The sequence below is a fragment of the Tyto alba genome, unplaced genomic scaffold (assembly GCF_018691265.1).
Source record: "Tyto alba isolate M040663 unplaced genomic scaffold, T.alba_DEE_v4.0 Super-Scaffold_6, whole genome shotgun sequence".
NCBI lineage: Eukaryota > Metazoa > Chordata > Aves > Strigiformes > Tytonidae > Tyto > Tyto alba.
The window spans coordinates 20,620,619-20,641,985 of record NW_024881327.1 but is presented as its reverse complement, the minus strand read 5'-3'; the positions used below and the strand labels follow the sequence as shown (position 1 = coordinate 20,641,985).

General features: G+C 36.9%; 1 protein-coding gene across 14 annotated transcripts in view; it reads left to right on the top strand.

Annotated features, from left to right (window-relative positions):
* SORBS2 (sorbin and SH3 domain containing 2) overlaps positions 1–21,367 on the top strand; it is a 167,096-nt gene that overhangs the window by 122,617 nt on the left and 23,112 nt on the right. For 6 of the 14 annotated variants that reach the window (XM_042807622.1, XM_042807620.1, XM_042807619.1 and 3 more), the window contains 4 exons: positions 13,275–13,327; positions 14,011–14,198; positions 15,760–17,307; positions 20,373–20,461. In XM_042807622.1, coding sequence (XP_042663556.1) covers positions 13,275–13,327; positions 14,011–14,198; positions 15,760–17,307; positions 20,373–20,461 — 1,878 coding nt within the window. Of the gene's footprint in view, positions 1–13,274; positions 13,328–14,010; positions 14,199–15,759; positions 17,308–20,369; positions 20,462–21,367 lie in introns of all 14 variants that reach the window. The other 8 variants (XM_042807621.1, XM_042807617.1, XM_042807615.1 and 5 more) reach the window with 2 other exon arrangements.

Below are 21,367 nucleotides of genomic sequence, written 5' to 3'. Positions count from 1 at the left end.
GGAATAAACATCAAATGGACAGATTGGTTAGGGATAAATGATTATCTTTGTTATTAATACAAAAAGATGTGTGTAATTTCAAGTTGCAGTATCATGTAGCAGCCTTCAGTCATGAAACAGGAAATTAACGTTTTTTCTTCTGTAATTTGATCTTGTAAGAGTATAAAACATCAACAAAAAGGAGAGGTTTGAGATTGGCCCTTTGAGATTACATCTAAAAGGAAGCGACATTAAGCTGTCTTCCAAGCAATGATGTGGCAGCTCCTTTTTTCCTATTTCAATAAACCCATAAAATGTTACCATTTCTTCTAATAACATAGCACTGATAAGGTAGTATATAAATTGTTCTGATGTTTCCATCTCCAGTGTCTGCAATTCAGTAATGCTCTTCTTTTTCTCTAATACCATCTGAACCATGGATGTGTTTCTTAAAATGGATGTTTACTTTCAGTGAATAAGTAAATTGCAGTGTAATAATTTAATCTTACTCATATGAATATGAAGTTAAATGTTTATTCTTTACTAATTTCAACCTTATAAATGTGATGTAGTTCCTTCTTACATGCACATTTCTCTGTTTCTGCAGTAAGCAAGTAAGGAAAAATCTTAGTGTTCCTGTAAAGAAGGACTGTAAAATTGTTACAAGCAATAGATGCCCCTTTTTTTCATTAGGTGTTTTAGTCTAAGCATGAAAGTACACAGAAAAGTGTCAAGTTAAATTTTAGGTTTAGATTTTTTTATATGCGTTCAGTATACAAATTTTCTACTGAGTTTATATGCAAGAGGATTTAATAATCAGAATAAATTAAAAGCACTGCTGTTTTGTCAAATACTAGAAATAGACTGGGCTTGTACCATAACATACATCTGTTGGGTTTGGATTTTTTTTTTACTGTAGTGTAAAATTTGAAATTTTCTTTAGAATATACAAGTCTGGTCACCTGTGACATCTTCAGCTTGCCATCAAAATATTCTGCTCAGTATTAGTTGAGTTACTTGAGTGACACTTTGTCAACTAAAAAGATTTTTTCAGCGTGTTTTCAAAAGAAATCAGAAATTCTGCATATAGATATGTTTTGATATGACATTTAAAAATATGTCTTCTTATAAAGACATGGAGAGACTAAGTCAATCTGGTAGTGGACTTGGAACTACAACAGCTATTTTAAAGTAGTCTAAGAAAAGAAAAAAGCAAAAGCAAACTCTTTAAGAACTAATAAAATGCCAGAGCCAAATTTACAACAGATATGAGCTCATTGTTCCAAACAGGCCTGAGTATGGTTTCTGAACTTACAAATGCAAAATGTTGTTTTGACCATGCAGATCATATGAGAACCATTTAAATCACCAGTTTAAATGCACATTTTTGGTTGTTACCTGTGAATATTATATTACCTGTGTCTATTTGTGTATATCAGGTCAAGCCCAGGCAAAGCTGCATGCAACACTACAGATGTAATTTTTTTTTTTAAATTACAGTGTTCTATACTTGAGTATGTTGATGCAGTGCTGTGTTGACCATCTGATGTAAATGGCAAAATGAGTGAGGTTACTTACTGGACTTCAGTAGTGTATTTTCAACAAGTAATGAAAATGTTACTGAAGGACTAGATGAGGGATGGAGTATAGGAACATGACTTGGTTTGACTGACAAGTCATAAAAAGGGAATTTACTTCATTGCTTTTACTTTCTATTCAAGCAGTTTAGGAGATACTTTGTGAGACCATGCCAAGTTCAGTATTTCAAGTCAAAATGGTTTGTTCATTTTACGTCTATTAGAAGGGGAGATAATAGAAAAAGGTTCATCATCAAAATTGAATCTAAAAACCAAGAGAAATCAATTGCCTGTTTATTGATCTTGGTAGCACAGAGAATGCAGAGGCCTCTTTCGAGCTGCCAGGCAGCAGTCAGCTTGCAGACTTTAGTGCTCAGTTTCTTTTTGTTTGCTGCCCTCTGCGGTTCAAACTGTAAATAAAAGTAGGACTTGTGTGCATGGAGTTAGCTTTACACACTTTCTTTTGCTCTCATTTTAATTGCGCACTACTACATGAGAACTCAACAACTTAGAAATCACATAAAATACACTATTTCTAGATTTTTCTTTACAAGCAGTATTGTGGGGGTTTTTAAGCTTTCAGCTAATTACAGGAATGTTTGAAGATAAAAAGGGAGCCAACTCCCATTCTCATTTTCATCTCCTTGGCTAGCTGGGTGGAAGCCCAGCTGGTCTGACGGAGTGTTCTGGCTCCCTGCAAGGAAGGACACCGGTCCGTCAATGTTTAGGTCTGGGGCTGCTGCTACCCAGGGGACCTTGAGGCTCACAAAGCTGATGCTTGCTACCCAAGCAGGTAATGTCAGTAGGCCTGGGTTTGTAGTGCCAACAGCCCCACAATTTCAGCACCGTATGCATTTCAAGGGATTTATTAATTTATTTTATATAGATGCACCCAATTGTTGATATTAACATTTCTGTGAAAATTAATTCATTGTTAAAATATAAAGATGAAAACGTTCTATAAATATTTCAACATACTGTAGCTTAGTTTGAAGAAATGATGAAAAAGTAATTGCTTAGTACTGTCTTCTCAGATTATCCAAATCTAAATTGTGGATTATTTTTTTAAGATAAGCAAAAAACTTTGAATACACCAAGCATTCTCCGTAATGGGAATTAAGTTGATATATAATTATCTTCTGCATTGTGAATCTGTCATTTTTTGTCCTTGTGTCTTCATCTCTCTGTAGAAGAGAATCATGTGTTTTTTCTTAAATCAGTTGTAGTCTCTATTAAGGCCACAAGTCTTTACTGGTCGGTTCATGAAACTTATTTCAGTGGTGCTTTTCTACTAAAGACTTGAGTATGTATAGCTGACTTGATACAGTCAGCGTGTAGTTCAAAAGAGTTGTTGACCTTTCAGTAGAGCAAAGTTGACAGCCTGTTCCAGTAACATCAAAGGCAGCAAGAAAAGTGCAAAGATGTTTAGTTACCTGAAATGGTCATGAGCGCATGGTGTTAACCCTTGCAGAAAACAGAAATAGCTGCATGTGATTGCTCTGGTGTATTGGTGACAGCTTGACTCAGGAGGAAAAAGTGTTACATACTTTATCACCAGTCTCATTCTTTATGCAGGACCCTGTCTTCTTCTTTGAGGATTGCTTTCTAGGTCACATACATTAGTGTCTAGGTTTTTATGCTTACAGTTGCGGAGGACCAAATTTTAAATTCAGAAATATCTTTAACAAGAGGCTTCTCTGTTTCAGAGATCTTTAAGACAACAGTTCACTCTAATTCTGTGCTGCATGGCAGCTTGCATCAGATCCTACAAAGGAACTGGAGCTAATTAGAAAATAATTAATACAGCCAAGTTTACAGTTGATTAGATACCCCGTTGTGAGCTCTGCTGTTTTGCACTGTCATGTTTTCATGCAACTTGAATAAATCTGTCAATTATTCTTCTGTTCATTGAAGAATTTTCTTAATGCTGTCTTCAGTTGCTACTTTATCTTTTCGCTGTGAGAATTTTCAGATGAAAACAATGTATTTCACTGTGGAAAAAAATGCTTCATTATGTCAACAAGGCCATGGGAGATAAAGCATTACAAAATACTGCTAAAACAAATATTATGGAATGCATAATTTTTAGTTCCCTATTTTTTGACCATAGTATTTAAAATATACCAGTTCCATTTCATATGCTGAAGTGGCTTTCTAATATAGTCATGTCTGCATGATGCATATTCCTTATCTCTGCTCAGCGCTTGCTTCAAGACAGCAAGATCTAGAATTAGCATGCTTTGTGAGAAGACAAGGAATGACTAAAAGCAATATTGATAACGTTCTTTATTGCTGATCAGATGAGCAATTTATTGCCTGCGTTGAAGATGAGAATCATTTAAACCATCTTCTTAACAAGGGATACTTAGTAGCATAAAATGTACTTCAGTAATGCAGTGATGTTTACAGAAGCAATCAAAGAACCCTCTTAGCTTTAGAAGAGTAATTTTAAAATGTTTAACATCTTCCAGTCATTGCAAGAACAGTAACAAAAACAAGAGTATTAAAGCTACTAGTCAATGACAGCTCTTGAACAAGAATATTCTCTATCTTAAAATACCATCTTCATTCTTTGATTTTATTCCACTCCTTTCCCCATATTTGTTTTGTGTTTGTGTGTGTTTCTTGTTAAAGCGACATGGCATTTCTAGCACTTTGCTCAGTGTGTACCTTTTCCTTCCCTTTTCCTTCACAACTGCTCCAGACTGATCGCATAAACACAGATGACATAGATTTAGAAAACGAACCCTGGTATAAATTCTTTTCAGAACTGGAGTTTGGACATCCGGTAAGTGAGGACAGAATATTAATATTTAAACATTAGGAAAAATATTTTTATAATGACGAATTTACAGATTACCAAATTCAGCAAACGTGTTAGTAATGCTAGTATCTTTTTTTTTTTTTTTTTGGAGAAAGGTCAATAAATTCATCTCATGCATATAACTTATTTTTCAAGGGGACTTTTAACTTGCCTGAGTAATGGCTTTAATAGCTTTAATACAGGCTACGTATTAGACAAATAGTAATGTGTAAATATTTAAGAACAAGACAAATTGCATGTTAATTAAGGATGTTTACTAGTCTCCCTAAATATTTTGCATTTGGATGGATTATTTTTGAACAATCTTTCAGAACAGAAAAACATGTCAGTTTGCATTAGGGATGCTGTTACAAGTCATGTATTTTATTTGAAGGAACATGTCTAAATTTAAATGCACACAGCTGTATACAAATTGCTTATGGCAGTAAATACTGAGATTTTTTTCCTCTCTCATATGCATATATGCAGAATACATGTTTTGTACCCGTACCAAACAGGTTTGCTCTGTTTTTAAGCTGGACACCTGCTTGAACAGACAGACTTCTGTTCTGCTCCAATTTTCACAAATAGCCAGGTCCAAAAAAAGGGCTTGGGCAAACAGATGCTACCTTAGTCTTACTGCAAGCATTTGTGTTTAAAATTATAAGCCTGAAAAGCTATATTTGGTTGAAACACCTAAACGTCAGAGATATCTGTTTTTCACCTTTGGTTGCCTAGGCACTCACAGTTCTTCTGCAAATACCACAGGCTTAATTGGATTTAAGCACCAAAGACTGATTGTGTATTTTGTACAAGGATAAAACAGTAACACAGTCCTTGAAGCAAAACTGAGAACCAGGTTTCACTTCTTCCCTGCACCATGCCTTAAAAACTAGGTTGGAGATGCACCTGCTCTTGCTTTTGCACACACTGTCTCTGGCTCCATGGAGCTCAAATTCTTTCTTGTACACTCTAACATCTTTAAGATAAAGGATAACAAGTGTCTTCATCGCAGAAGAATGTCTAACACAGTGGTCAGAGTACCTTCCAGGTGGGTGGAAGATGGGAGTTCTGATCCCATCAGAAAAAGGCGGGAAGTAAACCCAAGCATTCCCTCAGTCTGCTTAAGTATTCTCATAGTTCCGCAGGATCCTGGGCAGTTCTAGAGAAAAAACCAAAAGCATCTGCCCACAGGCAGGAAATCCCAAATAGACATGGGAACTGAGCTTGAGAGTATCAGGATTTAAAACAGTTCCATTCTTATCTCTCCCTGTTAGCTAGCAATTCTCTGGAGCCCTCCTCAGCATACTAATTACTGACATGCTGGGCTACAAGAGGAGCCTGAGCACTTGACACAGGACCCTGGAGGGTGCTCTGGGAACCAGGTACCTTAGTCCCTTTCTGTAGCTAGCCGTAAGCCAAACTCAGAACTTCTGGCTACTTCCATGAGAGCAGAAGAGAAAGCAAACCACATGCATGCTTTTAAAACTTTATTTTTTTTTTAATCACAACATTTCAGAAAGTTACCCATTGAATACCAGCTGAAAATAAAATAAAAAAAAAAAGTGGTTAAATATATCTGGGTTTAATTTGTTGTCCGGTGGTGTATAATGTATCACATTTTCAATCATTACCTTTTATCTCCTCTTATCTAGCCATTCAAGCTGTTTTGTCATTCCTCGCTCTGGGTGGGAAAAACCAGTCCAGATACATTCTTCTGATGAACAATATGTCAACAGTATTTTACTGATAGTGATACCCTGAGAATAGTGGCTCCTATAAGATAAAATATATTGAGATTTCCCCAGCAGAACATAACTGTGATGCTTTACATTCTTCTGTCTCATCAGTATTAAAAACTGCTAGTATTGATTCAACTGTCCCAGTTGTAAATTTTACCACCTAAAGTTACTAACATTTTATTAAGATGCTTACAATTTAAAAAATATTGTAACACATTCTTCCTTCCATTCTACCCATATGTGTCACTGTATCTGACGCTGTCAACACTTAGTTTCTAACTGTATCACCTTCTCCACATGTTTCATTCCTTGCTGCCATTGATTCTACTCCATTTCATCTCTACACTTCTGCTTTTATGATGCAGCCACCTAAAAAGCTTTTGGACTATGTTCAAGACAGTTCTTCTGGTGTTTCCAATGAGGTAAATGAATGATTCTTGTTCAGATGATTCTCTTGGGAAGAAGGGTTGGAGTGCCTGCCATTTATGTCTTAAGTTTGTTAAAATCTAGTGGTTTCCTCCTGATAGATATGAGACATTTCTAATTCACAATCATTGTATCTTTGTCATCATATCTTTCCAGATCACTAGTGCATTTGGATGTTGATCTTACTATCCTAGGAACTCTGAGTCCTTATCACCAAACATCTCAGAGATTAACACTCAGAATTATACAACAGCCCATACATCTCTAACTCTTTGACAAATTCCCACTTCTTCAGATTTGGGCAAGTACATTGGTTTCAGACACAATTAATACATCAGAACAGTAGGGTTCTTTAATTAAACTATCCGACTGCAAATTAGTGAAAGTCTTTGTGGCTAAGCTATCATCTGTCCAATTAAGTATTTATGACTAAGGTTGCTAATCAGGTAAACCAGCAATTAATAATCCTGTTGTAAATTTGTAACTGCAGGATTGACAGTTGCTGTCATTACTCCAAATAAAAATGCATCAAGATCAGGCAGTGGCCTGTTGTTGCCTTACTCTGAGTGGGAGAGAGTCAGACTTTCATTCCTTCTCCCCTCCCTCCCCATTTTTAGTGTGTTAGGGTAAAAGTCAGTGAATCTTTTAATGACTTTACTTCGTATGGTGGCTTTACTTCACTCATATTTGTGATTCACTCTCATCTTCCATAGTCTGTTCAAAAATTAAATGCAAATTGTGGCCTTAAATTGTTAATTGTTTGCAAGTTACTCTGGTTTGTTTTTAAGCTCCATAAATCTGGAAAAACCTCATGGTTGTGAAATTTACACCCAGTTCTCAGAGATAATAACCTTCTAGGCCTTCACTAATACTTGATAGTAGTCTACATATCAAGGAAGACAATTTAAAAGCTCTAGCATGATTATTTGAAATATTATCATGTTCAGTAGGTCTAGGTAAAACTACTATTAAGTAATAGTGGTTTTCTCTTTGTTTAATTTACAGAGACATTTATTTTTTTTATTTCTAAACTTTTAAAATATTTTAATATGATAAATCATATTCACAGATTACAGCAAATTATATTTTGGGGGGAGGAAGGGGAAATATTAAAAATAACTTGTTAACATTTGAGAACCATCAAGCAAACAAGCCTCTTTGTTGTTTACAACTTTTTCCCACTTTTCCTAACTTCATTTTCAGTCATCGTTAAAGCCTTGATGCATGAAAACAGCTAAAACATTGACTTAATTGTAAATATATATATGGATTTTTGAGTAGAACCAAATCAAAGTATTCAACAAAGTCTGTGTTGGTAGTTTGGGGTGGTTATCTCCAATATCTAATTTTTTTTTTTTTTTGTCAGACAGCCTTTATCCATATAGAGCAGTGTTGAATATTCAGGAAGATGCCTAATTAGCTTTGGCGATGGGTGAGTGGGGGAGGTGTGTTCTGCCGGGCCACCTGGAAGTGGCTTATAGGGATCATGGGTCAATAAATGCCCAAGAGCTGGTAGGAGGCAGTAAAAAACAACCATATCCACTGTTTGCTTTCACCTTTCCCTTATGTGCCATATCAGCGCGGCTCTACCTGTGGGTAGAAGGTATAAACTCCAGACAGCCTATATATAATAACGTATGCCTCTGGTAAAAACTAGTATTGTAAAACATGTAACATGTATATATTTCATATTGAAAAAACTTCAAAGGTGGCATCAAAGAAAGGGCAAAAGGGCAAGTTACATTCAAGGCGATAAGAGCATCTTAAAGGACAGAAAGCAAAATCCATATAGTAACCCAGCAGACAATTTTGGCATGGCACACGCTTCTTTCTGGCTTAGGCTGATGACTAACACACTGTTTATAGTCTGGGGAATGCTGTAGATAAAGTTCTCTCTAGTTTGGTTTCACTTGTGTGATTTACTTGTTGCCTTCCATAGGAGGCAATGGGGATCTACACCACCTTTGGGATTTACATTATGGTCTGTAGAGCCCTGGAGCCTCTACAAGTGGTAGAAAGTAATCAGTGCCTCATGGCTGTTTGGCCAGTACCATGTGACAGATGGTCTTGGTCCAGTCTCTAATGGAAGGGGTTGGCACCTGCACAAGAAACCCTGCAATGACAATTAATCTGCAATGTTTGTATCACCTCATGCCACATTTCTAACAGAGATCACCTGTGAGCCCAGGTTTCCTTCCTCTACTGGTACCAGACTGTGGCAGTGACTGGTCAACATAGACGAGGTTGATAGTTGTGGCCAGTTTTGAAATAAGACTGATGTTTTCCAGAATGGGCTCAATGTGTGTTTTGTGGGTAGTGTAGGGAAGCACACAGACCTGAGGCCTTTGCTTCACTCTGTTGTGTAGAAGCGTGAGAACTGTGGTTATACTTGCTGCTGGTGTGAGCAACTTTGCTGCTGGCTTCTGTGGTTTTATTTCAGACAGACCTCACAATACTAGATATTTATCTTAAAATCACTGAAGTTGGATAGCGGTGGGAGAATTGGTACAAAGGAGTTTTCAGCTTTCAGAAGGTGTAAAGAAAAACTCGAAAACATGAACTGTATGAACAGTAAAGACTTTGGAATCAGTACCAGCTTCAGAATATATTTTTTAAAAACAAATACCATGAAATTTTGTTTAGACAGAACAGGTGAACAGTAATGTACTCATTATGAGTCCCACACACATTCCAAATACTGAGAAGAAAAATACAGATAATTTCCTAAGTGCTAATAGCATGTTCATTGTCTGTCTGAGAATATCTGATGATCATCAGCACACCTCCATAATAGAACTGACTCCAAAACGCAGGCTTCTATCTAATCTGCCTGTGGAAAGGAGGTTTGATTCTTTAATCCTTTCATGGAGCAGATGGTACGGTTTTGTTTCACAGCACCCCTTCTCTCTAATGTTTAAGTCCATTGACTTTATGAGGTAGGTTACAGTACTTACAATACTTTGGTCAACAACTACCTGTTTCTGTTCTTTGCATTCAAATACACAAATCAGTTTTGATTTTGAAGTGTTATACGTAGTTTGTTTATCACCTAAGAACAATGCAGTGACAGGTGATTTTAAAAAACCCCAAACCTTGAAATCTGTTTTGCTAGGAAAATGAAACTTGTAGGAAGTAATGTCACACTTGTTTGCAGCAAAATAGGTTGGTTTTAGCAAATTTAGCAAATAAACATCAGATGCTGTAATAAAACCTGATTATATGGCAGTCTTGTATATTCTTCCATCATGATAAAAAAGCGTATGTGGAGCATCACTGCACAGAAAGCCACCTGGGACAGGGATACCTTGTTGTAAGAGTGAGGCAAACCTTCACTGATGGAAACACCTCACAGTGGGAGACGCTGGGCACATGATCAGTGAATGTTGGTGGTCTTCTTCTGACAGGCCATTGCTACAGAAGACCTGCCCCGCTGAGAGCACCATCCTCCTGACACCGCTGAGGCACACCACCCTGTTCCTTAAGAACAGGGGCCTCACCTTGCTCCTCTCGGTAACAGCTTAATTCTCAGATTGTGTGAAGATCTCTCATACACAGGCTGGAAATTGCGCATGAATGTTGCTTGAGGACATGTTAATTTGCAAAGAATAACCACAACAGTAATTGCTAGCAGGTGGACATATTGCCATTGATACTTTGCTAATGCCACTTTCTCCATCCTACGGTAGTGCACACACCGTGGGTTGCATGCATGTCATTCTTTACTGTAAATGAGATGCAGATGAATAGAGGAGATCACGTCTCCTCTAATGTGTCTGGAGGTTGTACTAGATGAGCTGAGAATGACTGCATGACAAGTAGCCTTTTTTTTTAGCATAGCACTGAAGTAATTTTTGGAGCTTTTATTTCCAGCTCCTCTCTTTCATCCATAGCATAAGTCACTGAAGCAGAGTTGTACGTTGCCAGAACTTGAGCATCAGTTTCCACAGCCTGAAAGTCCATGATACAGTGCAGCAGTAGACGGATAAATGTGAGCAAAAAAGCAAAACCATTCTTTTGTTTTTCCATTTTATTACAAAACAAAATATTTGCCATACAGAACAATGTAGCACATTACAACAGAATCACATTTGTTGTTTGGAAGCAGTTTCAGAGGTTTGGGGCTAACTGAGCTCTGACAGGAACAGTTCAACAGTATCCATCAGGTAAGAACTGCAGCAGCAGCAGAGAAACTGCCTCAGCTTTGCCTCTAATGTGGTGACAGAATATGTAAAGAGATTTTTAAATCTCACAACGATACATCATTTCTACAGCACGTGACTTTTCGAGGTATTACCCAAGTCTTGCATTGTTTCCATTCCGAACAGACGCAAAGACTAGCAAGTTTAAATGCACAAGTGACTACAACAATGAAACACAACAGTCCTCACGGTTTCATGATTTAGTCCTGTAGCCTATTTCATTTCAAAATAAATTAGAAGAAAACAAAGTAGTTATAACCAAAACCTTAGATTTACTTTTTTCCTAGACATGTGCTTACTTTGAGATTTCCCCCAAAATGAAAAGCACATCACAGTTTGTGGGATGAAAACTATGCCATGGTATGCTGTTCAGGAGCACCAAGAAGCTTTGAAATAGGCCAGAAACTAAATTACTTCAATTACAGGCCAGTTCCTATGCTGTCTCTTGGTGAAACATCAGAGTTGCCTTAATCCTGTTTGCCAAAGTTACAACTGAATGTTGTTTTCAAAATCTGTTGCCTTCAAAATTTCTGTTGAAATCAGGAGGAACAAGAGCTGTGCACAAACACTACTAATAGGACACAGTTCATATTCATAACACGTAATCTAATAGAAATCCATGTTAGAGCTAGTTCTGCCAGTGTTTTACAAGTTAAGCCAAGTGTGACTTGAGAGAAGTATTGGGAACTTAGTTCTGCCATTTCTAGTGGTCAGGTTTATGTTACTGGTTTTTGCAGGGATCCTGTTCTTTATAGATCACTTATCACAGATTTGTAATCTCACTTGAGGAGAGAGTCTGCCTTTGTGTTTATACAGCATGTTATTCTGATTCAAACTAGATCTTATGAACATAACAGTATTTAACAGTGAAAATAGTACTAGTAGCAAGTAACACAGAAGAAATACTTTGATACTAGTCCACAAAGCAAAGAACTTTCTTCTTAGAAAAAACATTTTGAAACTGTATGCAGACATCACCTTAAAAGTTATAGAGGACTTATTTTCTTTGGAAAGTAACTTTAAAGTCTCTGAATTATTAACATGTTTTAACTGTTTACATCTCAGCCACCATTCTTAGCAAAAGCCAGAAGGTTTTTTACCTGATTTTTAATGTGATTTAAATTAAACTACAGTTAGAAATTACTGAGAAAATCAGAATGATCTTAGCTCAAGTTTTAGATAACATTTGTTCCATATTGTATCATGTTTGTGTGGTTCTCCCTGCCTCACAGTATAATACATTTCAGTATAACCTAGAAATTAAAACTTCAGTTGTTGTCCTGATGGGATCACTTGATGTATGGGATGCAGGTCAAATAATGAAGCCTACTGACAAATGAGCTCTAATTGAAAAATCATATTGTCTTTATAGTGCCCCACCTATAAAAGTAGTTTAAACAGTTACTCTAGAATGTAATTTACAGCACGCAGTTCAATTAAATCTATTCCCAAATATTTTTAGATTACGGGTGATGTCTGGAAGTTAACAAAGCTAGCTGAAGTCCTATTCGTGAACTTGCAATTCAAATCACTGGAAAAAAGAATATCTAACAAAAAAAGCACTTGCACAGGTCATGAGTGCTATTACTTCTGCAAACCATCCGTACAGAGGAAAGTATCTATAAAGATTTTTCCATACAGAGAAAAAGTCTAAAAGGCTTCTGTAGAGAGAAAAATAGTTCCTGCACTTTACCAATCTGTATGATACTATTTCCAGTCCATTGGGTTAGCTCTGAAGTGACATGCCAGGAACTCAAAACAAGTTGAACTTTTGAACCACACTGCTTTGCACCCATGAAGAAATACCCCAGGAACCATGCAGTTCCTTCCACATTCATACCTCATTACCAGAATTATAGTATTACTTAATTCTGACTGCAGGCTTGAAATGTATGAAATGGTTGATTTAAAGTTAGTAGTGATTTAAGGTTGACTTTGTATTAATAATAAAATTATGAAGTATACTCCATTCCGTCTTCCAGGGTTGGTGCAGTAGCTACTTCTGTAACTCTGTAAGCAACACCTAATGTTCAGTGATAATAACTGTTCTTACCCAGGAGTAGAAGGTGGTCAGCAACTGGCCGCCAACATCATGGGATTTACAAAAGTTTCTGGCTATAATTGGTGTGGGATTTTGGTGAGTAACTGGAGGGGAGAAGCTGTGCAGATCTCACTTGCGCATGAAGGAATTATTGTCAGATTTTTATGATTTATAGTAAAAGTTCGTTTCAGCTGTTCTGTATCTATTTTTTTAAAGGGTATGGAGAAGCATGACTTTGAATCATTAGTTAGCAGTGCTTTAAAAGAAGAAAACATTACTGAAGTAGAAAAAGAAACCAAATCTAGTGATGCTTTTTTAAAAATTACATAACTATTCTCATGAAATATTGCAGTATCTATGCGGGAGTGACCAGGATGTTAATCATTATAATTTGTTTTTATAGGATTTGTCACAGAGTAGCAAAGCATAATCAAGCATGATAACCAGAAATTGTCACCCTATTTTCAAATACAGATATATAACGGTTTCATTTATTTGTTTTCACAGACTTCCTTGTATCATCACTATTCAACAGACAAAGGCCTGGACAGGCCTTCTAGGTAAGAAATATAATATATGATTTCAGTAGACATGGATTATACAGCCTGAGGGTTTTCCGTGTGACCTGAAACCAGCAGAAGCTGCAAAGAGTCAGATTTTGACATTCACCTTGTGAACTACGGGCAAAATTAGCGAGATGCACAGAGAGGGTGTTTGTATTTTGATACTGAAGTGTAAATTTTACTTTGTTTTACAGCGACTTACTGTTTACATTCAAAATAAGCCACGATGCATTCTGGGTCTTTCCACTAACATCCCTGAGCTTCTCTCAGCTGCAGCAACCTGTCATTTACCCTTACTGCCTGCAGCATTTTCAGTGCTGATCCCCTAAGCGCGCTGCCTCATCTGTTCTGTCAGTCTCTTTTCCCATCTTTTCACTCGACTTCTAGTAGCAAAAAGTAGTCTAAAAAAACTTGATGCATTTATTTCAAAGCCTTTACTATGAAAATGACATAGCAGTTTTGTATAAAACTTTAAAACAATCAGGTGAAGAAGAAATTTGTCTTTTCTCTGTGAAATATGCTGTAAGATGTCTGAGCCCAGTGCTTCTCCCCTTTACGTGTTTTTGATGCACTTGTTCTGGCATCGTCCAATCTATAAACCAATAATATAATTATCAACTTACTTTTTAAACTCCTGAATTCTGATCTCAGACTGCTGCTAATAGTGCTTATTTCTGTAGTTCTGCAAGCACTGCGAGTGACTACAGAAAAAGAAGGAAGTCAGAACCTGCTGTAAGTCATCAGAGGGTGCACAGCGATCAGAATGCAAACAGGCCTAGTCCAGGCCGTACAGATATGCAAGGCCCATATACCACCCTTAGAAAGCCTTTAACTAGCTCGTCTCCTTCTTCTCCATCAAGAGCAAAAGGTAAGAGGAGATCATATTTGTTAGCAGCAAACTACTGATGATGTGTTGTACAATATGCTGGTAGTAAATGCAACTGTCTACTGTTGCTCAGTGTACTTCACTGGGAGATTTACTATATGAAGCAACAGCTTTGGGCCTTTCATGAAAGGCTAACTTGTTTATTCTTACGTGTGTAATTTTAAACTGAAAAGCTGGATTCGTAACAAGGATTTTCCAGTTTCAACTGTTTATTCTAACAAAAAAAAAAAAAAATTGAAGACTGTGATTTGTACCACAATTTATAAACTCATAAAGTTTTATTAACTCCACTACTCTCTTACTAAACTATTGTAATTTAAAAACTGTTTTCAGCATATACAGAAAGTAAATCAAGACAGACAGCATATAAGATTACAGATGTGTTTCCAGGATAGTAGACCTTTCAAATATGTAGCTGATGTCTTAGTCATTGTCAGTTATCAGGACTTAATTTAATCAAGCAAACATCCATAGTCTGATTTTTTATCATAATCATAATGCTCTCCCAGCATTATGAAACCTACCATAATGTTAATTCTTCTTGGAATTAACCATTTTGTTAAAGAAGCAGCACATTATAAGCTGTTTGATCAGCATGAATTTTGAACTCAAGTGTTTCAGTTTCTGATCCAGATCCAGGTTGTTCTAGAAAGGAGACCAAGCTGTTTGAAGCATGTCCTGAACTGAATGTTGCCACTTGAAACCATTTTTGAAAGATCAGTGCAAGTATGACAGACCATAGTTCCAAATTTGTCTCATAGTGACCTCTAGATCTAGCATGTGCATAATAATGTGTCTCAAAACTTGCTTGAAAACTCAGGCTTTGTTGTGGAAGTCAATCTAATGGTTACTGTTTCTTCTACATGCTGGTTAGGCTCAGAAAACTGATACATCTTCCTTTACACCCCTATGTCAGTTCCTCAGCCACCTTGTTCTGCCCTCTCTAAGCCGTAGAAAACACCACTCCCTTCAGTGCTACCACACAGAGAAAGAGCAGACTACCTATGAACAAATGGGAGAAACTTCTCATTTGATTTTTATATAAATATTTATCTTAGAATATGCAGTTACTGTGAACTCTAAGCAATATTCAGCTCAAAAATTCTGAACAGCTTCATTCAGAATGCACAGGTGGAAGATCCAATATTTGGCTGAGGTCTAGATTTGTTGTTTGACTTCATCTTTAAATCCTTTTCAGCTTTTATTGTCCATTGCCCTGTTTCAAAATCAGTATTAACAATTGTTTTCTTATGTTGCTTTGACAAGAGGGCTGCAGAAGGGGTAACATCTCCATAATTCCTAATGAATTCTTTTTGATATTCAAATTATCATGAGTACATTTTTACAGCTGGAAAATAACTTAATTATTAGCTCGGTTGCCCCAGGCTGTAGCAACCTACGTACTGACCTAAACTGATAGATGCATTAATTGCTGTCTCTCTTCTAGTCTTTCTGATACTTACTGATGTTAATTCCAACTTTCTGAATCTTTTAATTTCTGGCAATGTCTCTTTTTTACCATGCTGCTCTATGGATTATAAAGGTGGGGATATTAGCAAAGTATATCCATCCCTTTTAAGTTATTCAGTGCACAACCACAACACCTCAAATGAATTAGATTACTGTAGCACCTACAGACAACATTTAGCTGTTCCAAACGATTCAAGAAGGGCAATCAGCTACAAGAACGGCTGGCAAATGACTCGTCAAAATGCAGAAGTCTGGAGCAGCACAGAAGAAACTGCTTCTCCAAAGAGAAAATCTCGTAGCTATGATGATCTGTTAACAGATGACCGGGATAGCTTTCCCGATGCGCAGGCCAAGTCTGAAAGCATGGGCTCTCTGTTATGTGAGGAGGACTCCAAAGAAGCTTGCTCAATTAACTGGGCATCCCCATACGTTGAGGGCCACGGTAGTAGTAGGTCAAGAGTTCGTCACAGATCTGCACATGATGCCCCAGGTTTCCTAAAAATGTACAAAAAGATGCACCGTATCAATCGCAAGGACTTGATGAATTCTGAGGTGATTTGTTCTGTGAAGTCCAGAATACTGCAGTATGAAAAAGAACAGCACAAAGGTATTCTTCAAGGCTGGAGAGAGTCTTCTACTGAAGAGGTGCCCAGAGACATGGTGCCAACCAGAATATCTGAATTTGAAAAATTAATTCAGAAGTCAAAATCAATGCCAAACCTAGGTGATGAAATGTTGTCAACTGTTACACTAGAGCCTCCAAAAAATGGCTTATGTCCAAAGAGGCGATTTTCTATTGAATCCTTGCTGGAAGAAGAAAATCAAGGCAGACATCCCTCTCAGGTACAACAGAGCTACAAGTGTAAAACCCTCGTGCCAATTCATATTGAAGTGACCAGTGATGAGCCACAACGATTGCATATGGATTTTTCAGACAGTGATCAGGATGGAGTGGTTTCTGACCTCAGTGACTTTATCCAGATAGAAGGTTCATCCTTTTGTAGTGAAAGTGACTTTGACCACTTTTCCTTCACATCATCTGAGAGCTTTTATGGATCAGGTCATCACCACCACCACCACAGGCATCTTATCAGCTCCTGCAAAGGGCGATGCCCAGCGTCTTACACCCGCTTTACCACCATGCTAAAACATGAAAGGGCTAAACAAGAAACCACTGAAGATCCAAGGAGACAGGAAGCAGAATCTGGCCTCTCTAAGATAGCATTCCTAGTCAGTCCAGTGCCTTTCCGGAGGAAAAAAAGTGCAGCTCCTAAAAAACAAACTGAAAAGAAAAAATGCAAGTCATCTGTATTTGAAGCACTAGATTCTGCACTTAAAGACATCTGTGACCAAATTAAAGCTGAAAAAAGAAGGGGAAGCTTGCCCGACAACAGTATATTACACAGACTTATTACTGAGCTGCTTCCAGACATTCCAGAAAGGAATTCATCTCTTAAAGCTCTGAAGAAGAGTCCCATGCACCAGCCTTTTCATCCACTGCCTCAAGATGGTGCTATCCATTGCCCACTGTACCAGAATGATTGTGGAAGATTACCGCTTAGTGCCTCTTTTCCAGACATGGACGCAACTAACAACAATGATAGTGCATTGTGTTTCCAAGGTGGATTAACTTTCTTCCTCTGTCCTTGTGATTTACTTATCCAACCTTACTCCCTGTATTTCCCACCCTCTCTCATTCCATTTTTATTTGTGTTGTCTATAACAAACTTTCATCCCACAAAATTCTTAATGAAGGATGTCATTTTTACATAGGTGATGAGGATAAATAAATTTTCTGTCTATTCACAAAACAGAGTAATCTGGACAACTGGAGCAACAGTGTATTTCAACTAATAGATTATTAGTGATAAAAATTACAATGGTGTTACTAAATTAAGCAATGTGGGTTTTTTCCCCAGGAAAAAGACCTTACAGAGAGTGAATGCATGCATCATAAGATGCTGGTCAAAACCAATATGCAGATAGCCCTTGCTTTATTATTTTAAAAAGAAAAATCTGCATCTAAAATGTGTTGTACTGTATAGTTTTGGTGCACGTAAGTGATAAAAATGCTGTTAATTCTGCCATTATCATAGTAAGTTGATTCTGTTTTCTTATGAAAATACACTAATTCTGCTGTATTATATTACTTTTTGTGAATAGACCTTAAGGTCATTTTAGGAAGTTTCCATTTCCACTGTTCAAATGACACAATTTCCAATTTCTGTGGCAGCAAAAGTAATTCTTCTCATAGAATTTTAACATCTCTAGAAAGCTTAGAGAAAATGCCTATCCTCTTAGGAAGGAAATTCTCAATAATAAAACCATGAATTAAATTGTCAGAGTGAGTATAACTTTTAAAAAGTCTGTCTTGACAGTGATCTGGTTTTAAAGTTACTATTTTGAGTTGTTCATTGCTCTGCTTCTCTTTTACTCAAAAATATCGCATGAGCTTAATGTGTTTTTAAAACGTAACCTTGCAATATTAAAAGAAGCAAATTAGATTTGTAACAGGAGTGCACAAAGGTGTATCCCAGATGATTTAGATTAATGTCTTCGGTAAATCTGTAATTTATTTCTCTTTTAAAATGGTAGCATTTCTGTGTTACAGAATTCTGCTTCTAGACATACGGTCCTCTGAGACAGAGTATCTTTAAGAATTTAATGACACTACAAAGCTATTCTAGAAATCACAAATGGATGTAAGAGAGGATGTCTTTAATATATCAGTTATGCAGTATTTGATCAGATCCATCTTATTTTTTAATCTCACATCTTTTTCAGTAACTTTTTCAAGTACCACACCAGTAAATACGTATTTCAAGAGAAATCAAAATTGAAACTGTTGTCATCTCTTCTGTAACTAGTTAAAATAGATGTATTAAGAACAGATAATTTGGTAAAAAACAGCTATAAAACGGAGTTCAGAATTGAGTTAGTCATCCTTGAGGCCTGATCATGATTAACCCTGGCAGGCAGTACTACACGAGGAGACTGAAGTTGTTGGAAGTTGTGCTGGTCACATATCACAGTTGCTAAATGAGAATTTTCCAGTCCTTGGAAATAAGGAGATCCACAGGGCAGAGTAAACGGGGATTCCTAATAGCTTCTACAGCTATGAAGGAGCCTGGCATGAGGAAAGTAAGTGGTACACACTGTCAACAGTAATATCCCTAAAGTAGCATGGAGAATGAGGGCAGCAGAATATTCCATTGACTTCCATCAGCGCCAGTCATGGCTGAGCTCTGCTTCTTCTAATGAAGTTTCACATTTTGTTGAATCTGTGTGTGTCTCTTACAGCCGCCATCCACACAGGGACCCCAAGGTCATAGCAAAAACCACTGAAAACTACCAATATACTGGATAAGGAGCTGTATAGAAGAAAATGAAATTGTTCTTCCTAAAGCCTCTGCATTGTCACTCCTTCCCTCCCATGTTCTCTTTCTGCTACAGTTTAAAGAAAAAAAACAATAGGTGCTTTTGGAGGCATTGTAATCTTTAGGTTTATGCAGTGAGCATAGATCCTCATTCGCAGACACACGTATCAAGAAAGCTGTCCAGAACTAGGACTGTGATATATTTTTTGGTGATGACACGCTTGCCACCAGTGACATTAATACAATTATCTAATTTTTTCTCCACTGTATTTTATCAATAGCCTCATTTTTGTGGCTTAACCAACAGCCCACTGGAGACAATTTACCTCTTTCTTCCGTAAGACCCCAACATAATGGATGAGATGCTTTCAATTCTTTTATTTCCCCTTGTACTTCTTTAGAAATGTATGGGCTTGGTAAGAACAGATTGTGTGAATGAAGTCACAGGAAGGCAAACATCAGTCCTATGTCTCCACTAGCAGGTATCACTGTGTCAGCAGGAGACTAAAATAGTAAATCTCAGAAGTCCAGAGGCAGTTCATTTCATCCTCTCTGGTCTGAAATAATTCCATTATATTTTCATTTCACATTGGCAACTTGCAGAGCTATAAAGAGTGTAAGATTTTGATTTTATTTTTATTAAAACACAAAAAGATGTATTCACCATCCTATAACATACCATCCTGCAATAAACATTGGTAAATTGTGCTTTAGAGAAAATCTGCCACATAGATTGGTGAGTAATGATTTGTATTCCGTCTCTTAAAACAGAGTTGTTTTTATGAAATAACATCCTTTTAAATTCCCTTGTGCTGCCTAACACGTGCCCCTGGTAAAGTAGAAATGCATCTTAGATCACTTAGGAGGAAACAATTTTTCTTCACTGTTTCTCATTGAAGCATGCTTTAATCGTGTTTTTTGCATGGAATTATGTGTTTATATTGTTGGCGTTCCAAAATTGTTTCATGCAACCTGATAAAGTCCCAGTACTGCTGTCACATCTTCCATTTGGTCCAGTAGGAATGCATCCCTTCATGCAGTGAGGCATAATCTTGCTCTCTCAGTCCTCTGTCATACATTATTCTGCCGTGGATCAGAGGACAGCCTCTACCTTTGCTTGAGAGTTAGTATCTTTATTTTTCTTTAAAGGTGCACTTTACCCATCATATCATGTGCTTTTCTTTCTATTAAAGGTAAAATAATAGATTTCAATATCTCTTCACCCCCCTAAATGAAACCAAGCAGCATCACAAATTTGAATGGTTTTGTTCAGTTTACTATAGTTTCACATAATTTCTGTTTTCAGTAGACCAGGAGTCTCCTGGAAGCTATTCTTCTGCTTTCACTGACGTGGGACGATGTACTCCAAGGGAGAGAAGAGGAACTACAGATAAAGAGGTAGTGAAACAATAAATAATGCAGCAATATCCATATGGAAAGTTGATAGCATATCTGAGACAAGATTTGTGTTGGTTTTAAGACACTGTAATGATACAGACCAAAGGAACAGTTACTTACCATATCATCAGATGAGACAGCATCCTTCTTTTTCATTAAGGAGATTGGTACTTTAAGAAATTAAATTAATATCAATCTTTGTAAGATAAACTGTGTCTTCTATTTCAGTTTAAATAGATATGGACATAAATTTTTGTCACTGGTAGTCATTGATGGGGTCTGTCAAAGCTGACCAGAGTGGGTGTTTGGACAGAGAATAATAGCAGGTGTGACTGCGGAAAGGCTCTTCTGAGAACCAGAGCATTACACAAAGACACCACCTTAGTAGTTTCAAAACTGACACAAAGAACATCTGTATTTCACCATTATTTCTGTTCAGAAAAAGCAAAACCACTGCTGTGAGTGTGTTAGACAAAGCCACTTATCCTAAGAGTGATCTCTAATTTCTGTAACGGTGACTGTAATTACATATTGATTGCTCGTACTAATGATTTGGAAGAGGAAATGGAAGAAGGCATACAACGTTTAAAGTATCAACAAATATCACTGAAAAGTATGCACAAAATAATGGAGTATATCATTCAGTATCTTAATAATCTTTCTAGATCTAGGAATATAAATACTCTCTAAATAGGCTTCAGGGATTTTATTCAATCTACTGTAAGTACAGTTATATTAACCAATGTCTACAGACTACAGATTGTTAACATATTCCATTAATTTTGATTAAAATATTGCACAAAATAATGGCAGCATAGGAGTACTGTATGTTAATTGCTAATATTTAAGGTTTTGCTCTGGCCTTCTACCTTGTTAAATGATGGTACAGGTTAGAACTGGTTGCAG